At 37.6% G+C, this 21418-nt stretch overlaps 1 protein-coding gene across 11 annotated transcripts in view; it reads left to right on the top strand.

Moving 5' to 3' along the window:
* Positions 1-21418, top strand: part of LOC106077258 (dystrophin-like) — a 331854-nt gene that overhangs the window by 26837 nt on the left and 283599 nt on the right. For 3 of the 11 annotated variants that reach the window (XM_056033064.1, XM_056033066.1, XM_056033062.1), the window contains exons 1-2: positions 5453-6825; positions 7575-7642. The exons of 2 other annotated variants lie outside the window; for them this stretch is intronic. In XM_056033064.1, coding sequence (XP_055889039.1) covers positions 5516-6825; positions 7575-7642 — 1378 coding nt within the window. In that variant the 5' untranslated portion in view covers positions 5453-5515. Of the gene's footprint in view, positions 1-5450; positions 6826-7574; positions 7643-14854; positions 14913-21418 lie in introns of those variants that run through there. 6 more of the 11 variants (XM_056033061.1, XM_056033059.1, XM_056033060.1 and 3 more) reach the window with 5 other exon arrangements.

Below are 21418 nucleotides of genomic sequence, written 5' to 3'. Positions count from 1 at the left end.
TGATCTAGAATGGACGCGTGATCGTATTTCAGTGGGGAACGAAGTTATAGTTATAGCTAAAAAGAAAAACTCCAAAAATGGACCGTTATTCCTTCTAAGAACAGAAGTTACTGATAATAAAATATCGGCCAACTGACTATTTCAGCGCAGGTGGGATGTCATCCGGAATTAACTTTTGGGAAATACTAGAATGACATTTTACAGATTATGAGATATCTTCTGACATGACTTGGAGCTTCAACTGACATGTACCTCGGGGAAATAGAAAGAAAAAAAAAAAGGCCGCTTATGATCACCATCACAATATTCTACACACAAGAGAAGATAATGTAACTAACTTGAATTAGTTTTTATTTAAAAAAAACAACATTTCAGACATTTTAAAATTTTCTTGTCTTGCTGTGATCTAGAAATTTTTCAGCTTTAATACATTTTTCTATGTGAACTTTTGAAACCGCGCTCGTTTTTTTTCGATAATTACTAGAGACTATTTTGGAATCTCATTTTAGCTACAATGTATTATTCACTTATAATAGTTTAATTAAAACTGCTTGTGGTGAGGTATGACAGAGATATATTTACAATTTATTATTGTTATTATTATTATTATTATTATTATTAGTTTGCTTTAAAATTAATCTAATATAAAAAGAAGAAAGCAAGGTGTCCCGCATAGAAAACAAAACCGTTTGACTAATCTTTAATAAATTTGGCATAAAAGTTCCTTAGATCATGGCGGAGACTGTAGTGTAAGTTTAATGAAAAGCTAAATTCATCTCTATTAAAGTACAAAACTTTTTTAATGAATCGGGTAAACCCGTTTTTACTGTATTTTAAATTTGAAATGAATATGTCGCTTAACGGGTAAACCCGTTTAGTTTGACATACATCTTAATCCAATAAATTAGATTAATAATACCTAAATTAAGGGCCGCAGGCCGCGGGTGATATTCGGCTAGTATGATAATAATAATAATACTAAAACCTCAGATATCTAAACATAATAAGATTAACGAAGGTCATCGTCAGTCCAACTAAAGTTACTATTACAGTAAATTCTTAAATGCTTTTTCTTACTCAAGTGCATTGCTGGTATGAAAAATGATAGTAGGCCCACCGATGTGTTGAATCCAAGTTTCAAATAGGGATCAGTTCATGCGCTTCTTTTAGAACAGACATTGTCCAGGGGGAAAAGTTACGTAGTATCTCATACTACTATATAGATCTTTTGCTTGACTATCGAAGTCTTTAGTTGACCACTCCTGTCGTCCACTAGGCTGACCGCTTTTTAAAAAAAAACTAAACTAAATCCATAATAGATGTCCTTTGTCATCAAATGACTCCATGCAGCATGGGTGACAACAGAAGCAGTGTCTAACAATGTCTAGAAATGTGAAGACCATAGACGAAATTCTGAAAAAAATATTTTGTAGCAAACAGATTCTCTTAATGACTTCTGCTGTGACCCCTACTTTTTTTTTTAGTGGTCAGTTTGTCTATAATGTTTACAGAATGATGTTCAATTATTGTATTTTATTCCCATTTTTTCCCTCCCCCAGCCCTTTCACTACCCCTCCTCTTTCCAGTCGCAGACATAACCGCGCAAACACATACACGTACAAATCAAACCAGCCCCATTCGGCGCTGTTGAATAGCCTGACATAACATTCTAAGATTTGAGCCAAAGAAAGTGTGTGTCCTGCTGGCTATGTACGTATCTAATCTACGTAAACACGGCGGTGATAAACATAACTACACAGAAACGTTGTTACATTTATCAATGTGGTTTTGTGCTCTCCCTTGATATGTAGAATTATAAATACATGTATGGATTATCGACACCTCCTTTCCATTCGTAAAAGTACGCTGAAGTGTTTCACTGTTGTGGAGTTTGAAAAGTGTGTGTGTGTGTGGGGGGGGGGGGGGTTAACGTCTGTTTAAGTTTCATCGATATGTTCACTGTGTATGTTACTCTCGGCATGTTTTTTGCTGTTTATTGATTTAAAGTTGTAAATATGGTCTAGGGGGAGATGAATTGTCGTAAAGACAACTATTTTTTTTCACCCTGAATTCAGAGTGCTTCACGTGTACCTGCATTGTTCTATTCGTTCCCAGAATGTGCGGTTTCAAACTAGCCTTTTGCAGTAGCTGGTGACTGTTGAAAGACATTTCTGTTTCATGTCTTCTATTCTGACATATTACTTTTGGTGTCTTCATGGAGTCTCGCGCCAGCTCTCACGAGACGTAAAGTGCCTGTGTTAGGTCTAAATATAATTTGGCATTCCTCCCTTGGATTTCCATCTGTTTCCAAGGTGGCTCACAAATCAAATCATGAGGTCTTCGTCGAATAAGGACCGAGCACTCCTGCGCTATGCACCTTTAATTTCATTCTCAGCTTTACTGTATGATAATAAACATCAATTGTGGCCCTTGTGTCAGAAATATTGAGTTAGAGGCTAGAGAAGGGAAGGGAGAGAAATGGGGAAAACACATAATGAGAGAGAGACAGACAGACAGACAGACAGACAGACAGAGAACTACTTAAAGAGAAAGAAAGATAGTTTATAGAAGCTAGATGTAGACATCTTCAATGCCCATCACCCAGCAAACTCGCACATCACATTTGAATGGTTCACCAGGCAAGGTAACTCGTGCACTGCCTGACATTATCTCCCTTGACAATTGTCTACCTTAGCGTCGTGCTCATCCCAAGTGCTGCCCCCGTTTTTGTGACTCACTTTCATCTTTATTTCCATGAAACTTTAAAGAAACTCAAATGGATGAGGCTATCCCCTTCAAAACACCGCACTTGAAGTTTAGATAAATACTTGTCAATAATATAATACCTTTTTAACTAATTGTAACATTTTGTGGACCTTTTTGGTTTTTGTGGCATATCATAAAGCTGTTAGTATTGCTCTGACTCAGGTCTAGCCTGTTTCGTAAGTTCCTGGAACTTTTTGCCTGTCTGGCATATGATCCATATGTCTTCTAAGTTGTATATGTCCGTGTGCGCAGTTTGTGTTGTGTAAATGATGCATGTTCGCAGTATATGTCTATACGTATGTTTGCATTTATGTGATATGATGTCAAACATTTTAATACCTTGTGTGTGTGTGTAGGTGTGTGTTATGAGACCGGATTTCTTCAGCTGATGCCAGAAACTCGTAAGCCTTGGTAAACTCACTTGCTCTAGTCCAGACTTCAGGTATGTCCTCCCTAGACTTGAGCACGAGAGCTTTGGGTCAGCAGCCGGTTGGCGGTTGCTTAGTTAGGGTTTTTAAAAACGATTTGTCTGTCCCAGGCTATAAACTATATGTCTGTCCCAGGCTATAAACTATATGTCTGTCCCAGGCTATAAACGATATGTCTGTCCCAGGCTATAAACGATATGTCTGTCCCAGGCTATAAACGATATGTCTGTCCCAGGCTATAAACGATATGTTTGTCCCAGGCTATAAACTATATGTTTGTCCCAGGCTATAAACTATATGTCTGTCCCAGGCTATAAACTATATGTCTGTCCCAGGCTATAAACGATATGTCTGTCCCAGGCTATAAACGATATGTCTGTCCCAGGCTATAAACGATGTGTCTGTCCCAGGCTATAAACGATATGTCTGTCCCAGGCTATAAACGATATGTCTGTCCCAGACTATAAACGATAAGTCTGTCCCAGGCTATAAACGATATGTCTGTCCCAGGCTATAAACGATATGTCTGTCCCAGGCTATAAACTATATGTCTGTCCCAGGCTATAAACGATATGTCTGTCCCAGGCTATAAACGGTATGTCTGTCCCAGGCTATAAACTATATGTCTGTCCCAGGCTATAAACTATATGTCTGTCCCAGGCTATAAACGATATGTCTGTCCCAGGCTATAAACGATATGTCTGTCCCAGGCTATAAACGATATGTCTGTCCCAGGCTATAAACGATATGTCTGTCCCAGACTATAAACGATATGTCTGTCCCAGGCTATAAACGATATGTCTGTCCCAGGCTATAAACGATTTGTCTGTCCCAGGCTATAAACTATATGTCTATCCCAGGCTATAAACGATATGTCTGTCCCAGGCTATAAACGATATGTCTGTCCCAGGCTATAAACGATATGTCTGTCCCAGGCTATAAACTATATGTCTGTCCCAGGCTATAAACGATATGTCTGTCCCAGGCTATAAACGATATGTCTGTCCCAGGCTATAAACGATATGTCTGTCCCAGGATATAAACGATATGTCTGTCCCAGGATATAAACGATATGTCTGTCCCAGGATATAAACGATATGTCTGTCCCAGGATATAAACGATATGTCTGTCCCAGGATATAAACGATATGTCTGTCCCAGGATATAAACGATATGTCTGTCCCAGGATATAAACGATATGTCTGTCCCAGGATATAAACGATATGCAAATAATACTTAGCTCACAGGCTAATGCGGACACTTGAAGTATCTATCGGCACTCCTATTTTCGTATAAACTTTCCTATTATCTTTTAATTACAAAGAGTTAATAAGTATACTTGTCAGATCAAAGCAAGAAACTGGAATGACCCCGAACTTAGAATCGTTAAAAATGCAAAAGTATGCTCAATCATCATTAGATCTGCGGAGCAGGCCAGCAAGACTTTGGAAATTGAAAGGTAGCAATTAACCCTTAAAACGCGTGTGGTGGTTTTAGCCTATAAACATCAGCATTGTCATTCCATTTTCTATGTACTCATCGTAAAACAGTTCAGCACTTTGAGGGTTAAAAAAGGTTGATACTTAGGAGCACATCTGTTCGATGGCAGAAGTGATTCATTTACTGTGTTTGTGAAGTTCGTCTGTCCATCACGTGTAGTTAACAAAAAAACTATAATCGCTTTTTTTTTAAATCCGATTTCACTATTGACTTAATCCTGCTCTAAACGTGTAGAACGGCTGCCTGGTACCCTTGGTCGCCAGACAGCGTCAAATATTTAAAGATTTATAAGAAGTTTGTAAATGAGGGTGAGCCGAATTAAAATACACGAGTGCTTTGAAGTGCTCCCTTTTACCTGTGGGGGTACGTTTTCTTCCATGTCTGTGTTACCCTGCGTGTTAAAATATTAAAACATTGCGGGTGGTACGCTGTGTTCAAGAAACGGGAATTTAGTTCGTAATTTAAAGTCTAGATGGAATATTGTAACTTTTCCCCTAAAAACGTTCAAATTTTTCTGTTGCTTAGCTCTTATTTCGTCAAGTGAATTCAATACAAGCAAACATGATGAATATGCTCAAGTATCGTATTTATGTTACGTTCATCCGAAACAAAATAACAGCAGCTTGTTAACACTGGCCAGACAGTGGTGCTAAAAATAAAACATCTCGAAAAAAAAAAGGGTTAAATGATGAAGCAAGGAGAATATTCTAAGCATATATTGTGCTTCCAGCATAAACTTTAGAACCCTTGGTGGACTCACTTTCAACAATTCAACTGAAGAAAATAGGTGTAGAAGGTAGTAAGGCTCTGGAACCTGACACTATGGAGAAAGCACATATGGGGCTAGTAGCAGACGGTGAAAAAATGGCAGGTTCTTCAGTTGACCCACACTTGGATGGTGGGACAGAAACTAACTGCCCTGAGCAGTACAACTCGCCCGAAGCAAGAAATTATTTAACAGAAATATGCTACCCCGTCGAAGTGGAAACACAAATGCTGGACAATGGGTGTTATTCGGGTGTGGAGTGCAGGTCAAAAGAGACGTCAAAGTGTCCTATTTCAGAGGGATTACAGTTTGAATCTCATGATAAGCATGTGCTTCCTGTGCTCTTGAGTGATGAAGATGAAACAGTGGTGGAAATGGCAGGAAGACACTCACAAAAACATCGGGAATCACGCCACTCGAAGCGGCTCTCGAGTTCTGAAGACTGTTCCTACCATGTACCGGATGTTCGCAGTGACGAGCCTCTTACTGAAAGAAACGACCGGTTTATGCTGGATGCCCGCTCCACCATGGTAGATAGCGGCATCGCGGTGTTAACTGATGCTCTCAACACGCCCTCGGATGAAGATCGAGAAGGCTACAGCACTGAACACAGACAACCTATCTTAGTGCCTGGTGACACAGCTAGCGAGTATCAAAGCATATTTAACAAAGTGGACTCCCACGACAGTCTTTTCGAAGATTCTGCCAGCCTTTTCCCTCCGTCCAATACAATAGTGTACCCAGTATCACCGCTTTCGCCTGCATCCAACATCATCCGTTATCCTGCCTCTCCTAACATTTTCGTTTTCGAACAGCCGAGCTTCTTTGGCGAGGATGACGCGGACACAAGCAGTCCACTCTTCTCGCCAATCAACTTAAACCCAGTCTCCTTCTCGGACATTGCTGGCTTTTCCAGGTCGAACCCTGCAGACAAGCGGTCAGCTTACTTGGGGTACATGGCGTCCAACATCAGGCCGACCGTCTCATCTCGTACTTTTTTCTCCTCTGACCAAATAGAAAACTCCTTAGTAGTGGACAGAACTCAGCAAGGCATGCCGACGTCTATTTCTTTCAAGCGTGAAGACGCACAGGCCACATTTACATCTGGAATCAAACCTGGACACACGAGCTCAACGGCTAGGGCGGAAGAGGACATTCCTTTCGAGTTGCAGAGCCGCGAGGCGCAAACGACTTCTGGGGCTCGCCCCAAAACAAGAATCCCGGAAATGCGGAGCGAGCGGACAGACAAGTCGGTCTGCTTGTCGGAGTTGATCTTACCTTCAGGATCTACACTAGACACTTTCTCGTCCGTTGGTGACGTGTTTCTGTCTCCAAGCACGGATGATCCATTTGATGAAAGCTTCAGGTACGATTTGCATGTTTAAGGTCATGAATTTTAAAATTATATTTGTTAATCTTATTACCTCGTGTTGTCTTGCTTCGGAATTTAGTCATCCTTTTTCTGACACCAATGAGATGATTATTAAATTTAAAATAATATTAATGATAAAAAAGAATACAATTTGCGATTTAGACAACACAAAGTGCAAAAAATTGTGACACAAAAATTTTATATAAAAGAATAGACATTAGGGGTTAAAACATATAATCACACCATCATTCTTAGTCTTAATAATTGTATACTAAGGATTCGTTCAGAAAAGTTTGTTAAACTTACATATAAATACGATTTCATTATTAAAAAGATAGATATAGTTATCTGCAAGCTAAACACGTTACTTACAGAACTAGTGTATCTTGTAAATGTTCCATAACTCTGCGTATTCTAAGGCGTATGTTTATTTTTTTTTTGTTTATCTCCCTTAAACTTTGAGAAAAAATAACATTAAAGAGGAAAAAAAAAAGAATCCTGTACTTGTAAACATGTCTTACTGGTGCCAAATTATATTATTATATTCTATCAATCAGCTCATACACGCGTTATAACATGAATATCTTGTGAAGCAATCAATAGACTCACGTTCCCAGGAAGACTGTTTAGTTTTCTATATTTGATCTGATAGTTTATATTTAAATCATGCATGCATCCAAAAAGAAATGTCTTTATATAGAGAATTACTGTCTTTTTTTCAAAATTCCTTATGGCTATCCTAGACTGGACACAACAGGGGAGGACACGGACGTGTTTCTAGAGGATGACTTTGTCCAGGTGGGCGATGAGGGTAAGTCATGCATGACGCTTGAAACATCTCATTTGCATGTTTGCATTTTTGAAGAAGACAAAATAGCTCAAGACATCGCTTTTTTTTTCTAAACTATTAATATGATTATGAAAATAAATGAGCAGACAAGTAACTATCTTTTTACTGGTCCTTTTAGGTAAAGGCGTAATTGTTCAAGCGTTGTCTGTCTGTCCGTTAAAATTCCTATTTCCCAGTCTTTCTGTGTTAAAATTCCTATTTCCCAGTCTTTCTGAGTTAAAAAATTCCTATTTCCCAGTCTTTCTGAGTTAAAATGTAATAGAGTTTAATGACGCTGTTTGAACTCTTCTCTACTTCAGTGGTTCCCAAAGTGGGGTACGCGTACACACAGGGGTACGGGAAGGCGCCTTGCACCTCATTAACTATGCAGATTTCTTTTAAAATACCCAGTTATTATGTTCTGTTTATAAATTAAAGTAATGAATGGGGCGGGGGGAGGGGTAACAAAATTACAAAATTATGTAAGAGGTTTACATTTGTCTTAAATTAGGTAAACACTGCTCTGCATCATATTCGAAGGCTCCTTACATTTAAAAATGTGGATGGAATATTTGCACAGACACAAAAGATGAGGGGGTTGATTAAACTTAATATTAACGTAGGTAGCAGAGTCGTCATTAAATAATACCTCAAAAAAAAATCATCAATGTCTACATTTTTAAGGATGTCGTCTGCTAGTTCGGTGATTTGACCACTTTCGTTTTTTTTTTTTTAGGTTATCTCCCCTATACCTTGTGTTGGCATCCCACACTGCCACTCAATGTTTGTCAAGTGTACAATGGAAGTTAATGGAAGGGGGGAAAAAGAGAACGGGGGGAGGGAAGGGGGGAGTGATTAAGTAAGGCCTTGGTTCTCGAAGATAGTCAGAGCTGATTAAAATAAACGCCGCGGTATAAAGAAGCGCCACGCTGACATTCAAAGCGAACATACCGGAACTCTGTGGCTTGACGCTCAAGGAATCTAACCGACTAAGAGATTACGGTGGAATAAATGGTTTAGTTTGTAATATGCAGTTAGCGAAAGGACGTCCGGTGGAAATAATATTGGAACATTTTTTTGTTTCCCAAATGTTGCCTTTTACAAGTTTGTGTATCACGTGATCTGTCCTACACGTTCACTCATTTCTCTTCCCTTTTAAGTGACGTCTGAAAATCTATAAGATAAGATGAGATAAGATGAGATATAGATCTTGATCGTATATAAGACTTGAAACTAGCATATCCGTTTAAATTATCATTTCCTTTATGTTACTGCTATATCTCTGTTTTTGAAGTGGAGTCTATGTATATTCATAAATAAATGTCATATTTAAGTTTTGTTTAAATAGAAGTCTGTTCAAGTTTATCTCAAGTTAAACACTAAGAAATATATACACCCCAATCGGTTTCTGATGACATATTCTGGCCATACATCATCTCCCCTACAGATGTCAATGTCTCTGAAAGCGATGCAGTGTTATTATTATACATTGATTTGGTTGTATTAGATCTAGGTACTTGGAACTACAGCATCCATGTAACGACAATACACAAGCCTACAACCCTATATTCATCTAGATATTCTTTGTTGTAATTCCTGTTCTTACTCTCCCTAGTAAAATGTGAGGCGCGGTCGAACAGGGGGGCAGGGAGGGAGAGTGTCAACCTGAAGGACAAGAGACGTGTGTCACATGATCTGCCCCACACGTCCCCCCCCCCACTCCTCCCGGTATACTATGCCCTCTCTCTCTCTCTGCCACCAAGAGAAAACGTTGTCACGTGTATGCTGATGTCAGGTCAGTGTTTGTTGTTGTCGCTACAGCTGGCTACCGCGACTGTGGCTTCATTGGTTTTGTTTTCTAAAAGGACGATGATATAGAAGTATTCACTCACGTTGTTTAGGACTTGTGTCAGTGGTGGACTCAACTTTAAGACATGGTACTATAGACTCAACTTTAATACTTGGTACTAAGGACTCAACTTTAAGACATGGTACTATAGACTTAACTTTAAGACGTGGTACTATAGACTCAACTTTAAGACGTGGTACTAAGGACTCAACTTTAAGACGTGGTTTTAAGGACTCAATTTTAAGACATGATACTAAGGACTCATCTTTAAGACGTGGTACTAAGGACTCAACTTTAAGACGTGGTACTAAGGACTCAACTTTAAGAGATGGTACTAAGGACTCAACTTTAAGACATGGTACTATAGACTCAACTTTAAGACCTGGTACTATAGACTCAACTTTAAGACGTGGTACTATAGACTCAACTTTAAGACGTGGTACTAAGGACTCAACTTTAAGACGTGGTACTAAGGACTCAACTTTAAGACGTGGTACTAAGGACTCAACTTTAAGACATGATACTATGTATAATGGTATTTAATATCGATGTGGCCTTGAACAAGATGGTATCAATGCGTCTCGGGAGTATTGATGTGTGTGTGTATCAATAGATCCGTGTGTTTGTTGACATCCTTCAGCGTGCCGCATCTGTGTGTTCATGGGCGTAACCAGTAGAGAAACCGTCGCTGTTGTTTTTTGTTGTTGTTTTGTTGTATTATTGTAGGCACAAATACATAAAGCTATTTCCGCTATTTGTGAATCACTTTCAAAATGATAGGACACTGTGATGTACAAATCACCAAACCTACACTTTTGGGTATATTTTGTTTAACGTACAGTTTTACCTATAACTAGTTGTTTAACTTACAGTTTTACCTATACCTAGTTTAACTTACAGTTTTATCTATACCTAGTTTAACCGACATGCATTACGCGTTATATATACTCTTATTTCTTATATGGACAGACATATTAATAATAATAATCTTTTTTATCCATAAGGAAATTTGTCTTACAATTAGTACATTACACCAAACAAAACATTGTAACTATAGAAAACCAAAATATACTTTCACACCAGACTTATTAATTATCTACGTGTGATTAGTTTATATCAAATATTTATAATCTCTGTTACGTGTAACACATTGCATGTAGATATTTCCCTAAAGCCAACTATAACTTAGATGCATTTTTATAAATTGCAACTATTTCTTTACAATTGCAGGTATTGAAATTAAAGATAATTGTTTCGTTGATAAACATTAATATTAAATTAATTATTTTGTAGCAATGCATACATACATTGTATAGGTTATATTTAGAGTGGGACAAACAGATATTTCTATCTTGACATTCATGGGTACCATTGGATAGTTTCATCCGTTAGTCCACTGAGACCATGGTCAGTACTTTTGTTAAACACTGTCCCATGTCCCCTGAAGCTACGTAACATCGTTCTCTCAATGTGTTGAGCACTTGTTGACCAGTGAAATGTGCTCTATTGATCACGGGGTTATGTGGACCGTATATTGTATCGATTTTAAAAGCAGCCGCTGAACATAGATCTGTTTTTGTTTTCAAGTCCCATGATTCAGTTATTCTCGTTTCATTTCATTGGCCAGTTTTCTTTGCATCTGTCTTCTGTGCAGGAAATCTCATTTGCGCCCCACCGTTTATCTTCTTCTCTTGTCAATTTGTCTCAATACATTTAATTATTTATATTTATATATACTCAATATTTGATGCTCGTGGTGATTATATGGAGACAAACATAAAAGCGTACTTGGACCATCAGACCCCCCCCCTTTCTTTCTCTTCGTACATACGCACAACCTTATAAAGCCTATATATATATATATATATATATATATATATATATATATATATCACCTCAATGTCTGCCTGGTACATAATTTCTCACGCATTCCATTTAAGTACATGACTGATTCACAAAGTATTTGATACACTTAATATAAGCTTTGTTTTTGTTTGTTTTTTTAAAGTATTTTTTTTTTATTTTGCTTGTTTTTAAACATTTATGTTTTAAATTTTGCACGTGAACCATTTACAGAAACACATCGCAGCACTAATGTTTAAAACAAATTGAATTAAAATAGTATTTTTTTTTACAAATTCATTATATAAAAATTATTATTATTACTATTATCATTATTGAAACTGAGTTCAAGAGTAATGTAATCTGCAACAGTCACGATTGAAGACCATGTAAAATGAACATTTACATGTCGGTCTATTACAATACAAGGTGCGACGACCTTCAGAGGGAATTTATAATTATTTTTTTTTAATCCAGTTAGAAGAATGGCGTTTAAGATTATGGACTTTGCATGTTAGCGGTTTAGTAGCGGTTTATTACTATTCCTTTTACCAAACCTGATATTAAGTCACTCTGTCTGTTTGTCTGTCTGGTACAAATATCGAACCACTTCCCGTTCTCGTATCACGTTGAAACGTTTGCACCATTATTCATTGTCTTTGACGGCACGTAATGGACAGTACTTTGAATACCTCATGGTCAATATGTTGAAGACGTCATGGACAATATATTGAAGACGTCATTGAGATTATATTGAAGACGTCGTGGACAATATATAGAAGACGTAGTGGACAATATATTGAAGATGTCATGGACAATATATTGAAGACGTCATGGACAATATAATGAAGACGTCCATGGACAATATAATGAAGACGTCCATGGACAATATAATGAAGACGTCATGGACAATATATTGAAGACAACATGGACATTATATTGTAAACGACATGTACAATATATTAAAGATATCAAGGACAATATATTGAATCATCATCATCATCATCATTCCTTTGAGTTCCTCATGGAACATAGGGCCTCGACATAAACACGCCACTCTCCACGGTCTCTTGCTAGCTTTTTGATGGTGTCCCAGCTCTTCCCGGTCTTCTCTGCTTCTTCAAGTACACTGCGTCGCCATGTTCTTTTTGGTCTTCCTCTGCGTCTTGTTCCCCTTGGGGTTCCACTCTATGGCCTGCCTAGCTCTGTTGCTGGTATCTTTTCTAAGGGTGTGACCAATCCATCTCCACTTCCTCTCTAAGATCTGCACTTCTATATTTTTCTGTCCACTCATCTCCCCACAGTTTATATATTGAATACGTCCTGATAAATATATTGAAGATTTGATGAACAATATATATTGAAAACGTCATGGTCCACATATTGAAGACGCCATGTACAAGATCTGTAAAGTGTCACACACACACACTACACCCTGGTGTTAAATGCTACATACGTGAGCTCACGTAAGGGGGTAGGAGGGCTACGTTATGATAGGGGTGTCTGGTTCGAACAAAGCCTTAGTGTCAAGTGGACTTCGATAATGTAACAGTTGAAAAATGTGTGCGGTGGTAAGTATTGGGGGAGGGGGGGGAGCTTTGAGGAGGGGGCCCCGAGGGTCTAGTAGAAGGTCGCCAAGACAATAAACCAGTTTGTTTTAAATGATTAAATTTGAACGTTCTTGTACGTTAAAGACATTGAAGAGGTTGAGAGGTTCTCAAACTTCTTGTCTTAGCCTCGTCGATTATAGTTAACATTAAAGACAGACACTTGTCATGACATATCAAAATATTCCATTTCTGTGTCATTCCTTACTCGTCTAGCTGAATGGAAGTTTTGTCAGAGTATCCATAGTAACGAAAACTAAGAGGTGAACGCATGAGTTTGTCTCTGTGGGTATGTGTGTGTGTGAGAGAGAGAGAGAAGGGAGAAAGAGAGAGCGGGGGTGATTTTAGAGGAAAGCCAATCCAATACTTTATGTACATTGACAATTTCTTGATCTTTATTTGAAATGTCTTATTTTTAGTCGCATTGTTCTTTATTCTTTGCATAGATTGACAATGTCTTTTATTGAGGGCAATAACATTGTCTTCCATTTTTAGTGAGGCAGGTTATCTTTCTTGGGGCCACTCCACGTTATCTCCCCTCTAATCCAATCTGGATCTTCTATTTTTACGTCAACACCTTTAACCTTCGTCTGTGAGATGACTTCTTCCTGTCATGTGTCATTTAGATGTCATAGAGAATAGCCGAGTTTATATCAAAGCACAGATTTTTGGTCCAGTACTAGGTCAACGGTCTCTCTCTCTCTCTCTCTCTCTCTCTTTCTCTCTCTCTCTCTCTCTCTTTCTCACTGTGCGTGTGTGATTCTCACTGACTATTATTTCTTTTAATTACTTGTGTTGAGATGGTCTGGACAAGGAGACTCGGTGGTACACGGATCGAATCGTTGCTTAAGATTTCCCCCCATGCTTCGCTTAGCGGAAAACCGCTTTATAAGGAAAACAGCTGATACAGTAACCAACAATTAGTTGAAATCTGGAGCCCACTTACTTTAAACAGCTCTAGTCAAGCGTGCTAGTGAGTTTTAAATCTATGAAAAGGTTACCTTTTGTTTTCAAACGTTCACTCTTGAAGCCACAAAGTTTTCTAAGACACATTTTCTTTTTCATTTTTTGAATTCACTATAAACTTAATTCAAATATAGATGAAGACTAGAATTTTGAATTTTGGTAGTAGGTAGCCCCTGAGTCCACCCTACTCTAATTAGTAGGAGAAAGTAAAGGCGGTTGGTTGACCCCCTCGTTAACTGTAGGCCATAGAAACAGATGACCTTTACATCTTCTGCTCTATAAATTGCAATTTCTGTAAGGGGTACTTTATTTGAGACACTTATATCTGAGTGTTTTGTATTTAGGTCTCTTTGATAACATGAGATCTTTGCTAGAACAGATGTGCAATGTTTCTTATTATCACCAAAGACTCCGGAGTCCTATTCAAATCGTTAGGATCAAAGCAGAATACCATATCATGGTGGAACAAAGAAATTAACAAGGATTTAGGGAATATAATTTAAAAAAGGAAAAAAAATCTACATTTTTTGTTTATTGCAAACCAATTCTTTCCTTTATTGGATTCATAAATGTGCACAAAGTCTTATCGATCAGCGATCAACATTGAGTAGGTGTCATCAGCTGGATAAAATCGCCTGCTTTGTTGTTGTATTTTTTTTTTCACATTCACACTGTATCCGTGACGTAAGACACTATATATATATATATATATATATATATATATATATATATAGATATATATATAATCCACTTCAGAACAAATCATTTCGGCCTTAAACGGCACGCTTATATAACATAGTACATGGTAGCTCTCTCTTTAAGACAAAAAGCCGGTGTTGTTTAAAAGATTTGTCAATAAGCGACTATTGATTCTTATGCTTTCTTCTTTCATTATTTTTTTTTGTTTCCCGTCAGTTTCGTTTTTTTTCCCCGCCCCTAAACACCATGATCACATCGCTGCGTCTTCTATATGAGCTATTTCGTACAGGTATGTCCACTTTATATTTTTGTCTTTTTTAAAACTTCTCGATATAACCAACGCTGTCCAATCGATGTGACCGCCATCGGCCGTTCGATTGCTGACTGACAGATCGAAAAACTAGTTTCACCATAACAATAGGTAAACATGTCATGAGTTTTCCTTTATTTTGAGTTTCGCGGATAAATGAATAACTTCTGCAGTTAGCAGTATTGATTCATAAAATGTGGACTTATTCTGTAATCTACTATTTTCTTTTAGTTTCATTATCTATAAGATATAGTGGTGTTTTTAGTATTAATTTTGGTATTCACTCGGATCACTATCTTAACGTTGCTATTGGGATCTCATAGGATGACTCTAAATTTCAGTATCAATTGTGTTACTCCCTGTTGATTTCACTGCTCGAGACAAGCTACCGTGACATGCTGTTTGTTAAACGACCTTATACAAACAGCGTATAAAATTTGAGTGGGTAGATACATTACCACTATTACATTGTAAACACATCAAGGATTAACACTATGTTTATTTATAAAGATTTATTTTACCACATGTGTATCTATAATCATTTAATAACTGCATTACCTTTAGTCTATATTGAATGCTAAGAAAAGATAGATTCGGTTTGTATTATACACGAGTAATACGGTGTCTAGACATGGCTGTTTAAGCTCTAGTGACGCACACAGCAGACATACAGAAGACATAAACTTTATGAGTCACGCTTATACATATGTTGTGAGACAGCTGGCCGTGTACCTCTGTCCCACAACATAGGCCCGAGTGTGTCACATACATTTGCATGTGTCGTACGTAACGCCATGTGTCAACGTATGCGTGTTTTTTTTAAATACGCTGGTGTTATTGGATCAGCTGATATTGAGATATTGTCCAGGCTTGAACCAATTAGCACATTTCGTAGTGAGCAGTGTTGAAGTAGGTCAGTGTCTAGGAGGGGGTGGGCATTACAAATAGTGATCAGTTGCATTTAAAACTAGTACCTGTCAGTGTAACTCCAGGTGTCTTAGTTGGATTCGAACATCGAATCTTTTAGGGGGCCGAGGAGCTGATAGTGCAGTGGAATGTCCCTTACTTGTGTAAATACTTTTCAATATTTGTTTAAATTTGCTACGTTTCTGGGTACATCTAATTTAAATATGACGTCTAATGGTAGTAAAGCACATTCCTCGTTTTATATGCTAGGACAAATTAGTACGAATGCTCCTTTTTCCCTAGTGCTATTAGAGCAAGAAATGGGTTGCCTGAGTCAGCCAGATTTTAAGTCATTGGTTAACACGCTTAACTAGATGCATGACGCTTAGGACGTAATCATATTCTTTTTTGAAGTTACGTCTGCATTTTATAAGATCTAAAAGAGGTTGGTCATTGTATTGTTCCCATTTCAGACATTGTTATCTCTAGGGCAGATGATGTAAAGGTCATCTGTTCTGTTTCTGTGGTCAACGGTTTACGATGGTGCCATGACAACGGTCCACCGCCTTTACTTTTCCCCAAGTAATGTTGCAGCCGAAATAAAAAAAAAACCTTAGTCTTCACCAGGATTCCAAACCGAGACCCATCAGTTTGGAAACCAAACGTTTTACCACTCAACCACCGCGTCTCAGTACTGGCCATAGCAGATCTCAATTAGCTAAAGAATGTGAGTCTACATTTTGATGCTAGGTTAATTGATCTTGTTTATTTCTCCATTGAGAAAATATATATATATATATATCAGTGGAGAAAACATGACGATAATAATAATAATTTTATTTATAAAGCGCTGTTAACAAACAAAATGTAGGCTCAAGGCGCTGTAACAACATTACAAACATAAACACAACTGCCAAAATAACAGTTAATCTAAAAAAGTTTTAAACAAGTAGGTCTTAATGTTCTTCTTAAAAGTGGTATAGCATGTTGTCTGTCTGAGATCAATGGGGAGTGAGTTCCAAACCTTTGGTCCGTGAACTGAAAAAGCACGCAGACCGTAGCTTTTGAGGGAGAAACGTGGCACTACTAAAAGCGTTGAGTCCATTGAGCGCAGGGTTCTCTGGGGGACATATGGAGTAATCAGTTCGCTATGGTACAAGGGCATCTCATTGTTATATTATCATTGCATTTCTTGTATGTTTTGAAAGTTAAGTTAAAGAGTTTTACGGAAACTTTTCTTGCTACTTATTGAATGTATTTGCTTTGCGAATGTGTTCTCGAAATTTCTCCCCATTCTGAAAATATCCTCCGTCATAAAAGTAAAAACTTCGCCATTGCCAAACACACACACACACATGCTTAAAACTCACAGCTCTTTTGTTTTGCCTAACTTGATTCGCTTCGCACCGAAAGTTGGCAACACTTATGACGTCACATTTTTTAAAAAACTATTTTTTTTTTTTTAGGTGAACGGAATGAACCCTGAAATGGCTAGCTACTTCGTACTGTGATCTGGGACATTAATTGCAGTCTCAATCCCAAATTCACCCCGTATCTCTGGTTTAGTATAAATCGCTTAATGCCAACGAGGGCTTCCAATCAAATCCAATCACAAACTCGGGATTTTCAACACTTGAGATTGCTGTCGTGGTTTTTCGGTCTTTAAAAACAAGCCCATAATGGTTTGGGGGAAGGGGAGAGAAGGACTGGTTAACTACAGTATTATGTAACTCAGTTTATCAGAGAGTTATATTTAGATGTTTTAAGTGCTATATTTCTTTTTATTGTTCTTTATGATTTATTCAATCTTTCAAATCCATTGTATGTGGAATAGTGCCAGTGCTGTAAATTAAAGAACACTTTATAAATAATATTTGTATCACAATTTTAGTTTCTGGCTATGTGAATACTGCATGTTATATATGGCTCCTTCTGTCTCGGAAGACAGTGTATGTCAATAATACATGTTACAAACCAGAAATCATATCAAGTGTCTAATCTCTTTTGGAAACCATTGATATGTCCAGCTGATATCTCTTAAAAATGCATGTCTGGGATTTTGGAAAAAGGGATCAAGAAGTGGTCCATGCGTCGTGGTCCCACTCTCGACATGAATGCTATGCTTTATATTTACCTAAACTCACTTGTACAGGACACCATAGATAGTAGTCCAGACACATAGGAGAGTCATTAATAATTTTTTCCTCAAGGTTGAATATTGAATAAATAACTGCAAGTCTGTGATTTTGTATGTGTGTGTTTTTTTTTTTATTCATTTAACGAACTCCCTCTGTTAGAAGATCTGGCTGGTTTATGAGGCCAGGGTTTCTGCCTTCACCCTTGCGCCGTCAGTAGGACCTATTACGCCGGTCCCTAGTGCCTAACCCACATGAGCAGTCCAGATTCTGGACGTGACTGGATGCGTCTCATCTGTTCCTGGACTGTCATTGTAGGGCCACTGAGACAGTTCCAGATCCAGCCAGCTTTTCCTTGGACGACCCTTTCTTCGTGCTCCATCCACTGTACCTTGAAGGATGACTTTTGACAGCGAGTCATGTCTTACAATATGACAAAACCAGTTCAGCTTTCGTCCCTTCACACCATTGGGAAGTTCTTCCTTTTTTGCAAGACAGAGTGTGGACTTGTAACACTAAATACCCATTTATTTTATTTTCCTGGTATATGTCACTGCTATTAGGCGACATTTGCTTGTGCATGTCAGTGTAATTAAAGATGACTTGTTTCACTTTGAATTTTGGTACTATTTGATGTCGCGTATGTTCACTTCAGTTAGTACAGAACAAAACAACAGATAGTAAAACTCATCAACTAAAGTCTTGCTTAGCAGACATATTTATTCACAGTAAAATAAAATAACAGATCACTAGCAATTCCAGCCATCAAGAATTACATATGATGCTTCACAAATCCAATGAAATAGTCTAAGTACATAACTAATACCAAATTATTGAATCAACTGCGTAAGACATCCAGCCAGTTTAAGAACTTGGCGGCTACTGCTACCTCTACCCTAACTTCAAGAACGAGATTTCCTGCCCATAATTCTCGCTTATGTTCCACTTTCACGTGAAACACAATAAAAACGTATACTTCGTGATTCCCACTAATTCATGACACAAACAATGATGTGACAGTATATAACACCCATAACCCAACTATAGCATATATTCTCAAAGGCTTATTGTTCAGCCTCAATTGGTAAAGCGCTTGGCTTCTAAACCAAGTGGTCTCGGGTTCGAATCTCGGTGAAGACTGGGATTTTGAATTTCGAGATTTTTGAGACGCCCCCTAGTGCACCCAACTCTGACTATGGGGGAAGTAAACGCGATTGTTGTTGTGGACACGTGACACCCTGGTTAACCGTTGGTCATGAAAACAGATGACTGTAGAGATCGCGGTGGCTGAGCAGTAAAGCGCTTGACTTCCAAACCGGGGGGTTCCGGGTTCGAATCCTGGTGAAGACTTGGATTTTCAATTTCGAATCTTTGGGCGCCTCCTAGACCACCCAGCTCTAATGGGTACCTGACATTAGTTGGGGAAAAGTAAAAGCGGTTGGTCGTTGCGCTGGCCACATGAAGCCCTCGTTAACCGTAGACCACAGAAACAGATGACCTTTTTCTATAGGCCACAAGATCTGAAAGGGAAACTTTACTTTACTTTTTTTTTTATAGATCACAAGGTCTAAAAAGGGCACTTTGCTTTTATTGGGAGGAGCAAGACTTTTATGTACTGTAACTTTGTATAACGAATAATTACACATATTGTTGGCTCAAGTTTCTATCTCATAACTTTCAGGGCCAGGACACGCTCTAGTCCAGTGGTTTGTATTTCAAAGCCTCTAATCTTGCAGCGTGGAATTTAGTAATTTAATTAAGCAGACACACTGGATTCAGTTTGTATTTATCTGTCTCTACAATGAACTCTATTACGTTCACTTTCTCTACACTTTGAGAATGCTGTGGCTGTCGTGAATTGAACCAATTTCCTGTATCATCTCGTCCAGTATCGTATTTCTTTTTCACCTCACTTTTTTCTCACAAGGGAGTTAACCTTTCGCTAAGGCTTTGAAAGTCCCCATATTTGTTTAATAGTCTAGCGTCGGTTTTATATTCATCAACATTCTAACCCAGAAGTTTTCATTCTTTCATGGCAATATAAACAATAAAATTTTAATCTTGTTATTGTCTAGCCATAGAAACTCCAAAAGTCGTAATTGTGTTGATTGTTCTGGAGTAGAGTATACTTGTATCATTTTTCTGTCTTTAGGGGGTTCATTGGTTAGGTAGTATGTCTTTGATATTAAATAATATTTCTATTACTGTTATTATATTTTTAGGTTAATCACTTTTCAATTGTTTATGATTTAATACTTGTGAATTATGGTAACTTACAAATAAAAACATATTAAAAAAAAAAAAAAAAAAAAAAAAAAGCCCACAAAAGAGGCAAGATGGCCCATAAAAGAGGCATATAAAGCCCAAAAAAGAGGCAAAGAAAAGAGGCATAAAGCCCAAGGATTCCTATGATGATAAAGCTAAAACTGAATAGCGCAAATTCTGAGGTTTCCTTTAAAAAAAAAAAAAAAAAAAAAAAAAATAATTGGTTTATTACTATTGTTACATTTTTAGGTCAATCACTTTTCAATTGTTTATGATTTAATACTTGTGAATTATGACAACTTATAAATACAAATCTATATATATATATTAAAAAAAAGCCTACAAAAGAGGCCAGAGGGCCCATAAAAGAGGCATATAAAGCCCAAAAAAGAGGCAAAGAAAAGAGGCCTAAGGCCCAAGGATTCCTATGATGATAAAGCTAAAATTGAATAGCGCAAATTTTTTAAAAAAAAAAAAGAAAAAAATTATAATTGGTCTTTTTTGGGGGGAGATTTGGGATAAGTTGGAGAGAGGCAAGCTTTTGTATTCACTTGCAGCCTCATTATGAATCTAATTGGCCACATCAGATGTGTAACGCTGTGATCTTCCTTTGGACCTCTAGCTTTTGTTCCAGTGTACAATTTCTTCTACAACAAATATTGATTTACTTTATATATTTCGTTCAGGTTATTTTTTAGATGTAAAATATCACGCGTATTTCCCAAATTTGTACCAAAAAAAAAAAATAATTTTGATTTCTCGATCAACTCTTGTGTTTTCTCACTTTTTTATTTTTTAAATATATTTTTTTTACGGTAGTTATAAAAAAAAAAAATCACTTTCGACAACACTACAGAAGTGTTTTTAAATTGCGTTGTAACTCATCCAACGGTTCCCGGAAGCGATAAACTGGTAACATTTGTTCGGGGAAGCCCTAAGAGATGAGCATTGATTACAGTGCATGTTTGTTGCAGATAATTTCAATGAGTGCATCACTTCTGGTTCACGGCTCTTGTAAGTTACTCCCCCACACCCTCCTAAAAAAAAACAACACTTTACACTTTGAAATGTGTGTATGTGTAGCGCAAGGGGCCGGAACAGTTCTTAGAGTTGTTTGTAAAATCTTTCGCATGTTTATGATGTTCCTTCAGGGTTGAAGATAACTTACGTCCTAGTCCA

Source organism: Biomphalaria glabrata, chromosome 6, assembly GCF_947242115.1.
Source record: "Biomphalaria glabrata chromosome 6, xgBioGlab47.1, whole genome shotgun sequence".
NCBI classification, from domain to species: domain Eukaryota; kingdom Metazoa; phylum Mollusca; class Gastropoda; family Planorbidae; genus Biomphalaria; species Biomphalaria glabrata.
The sequence above is the reverse complement of the archived record's forward strand: the minus strand, read 5'-3'. Positions and strand labels throughout refer to the sequence as shown.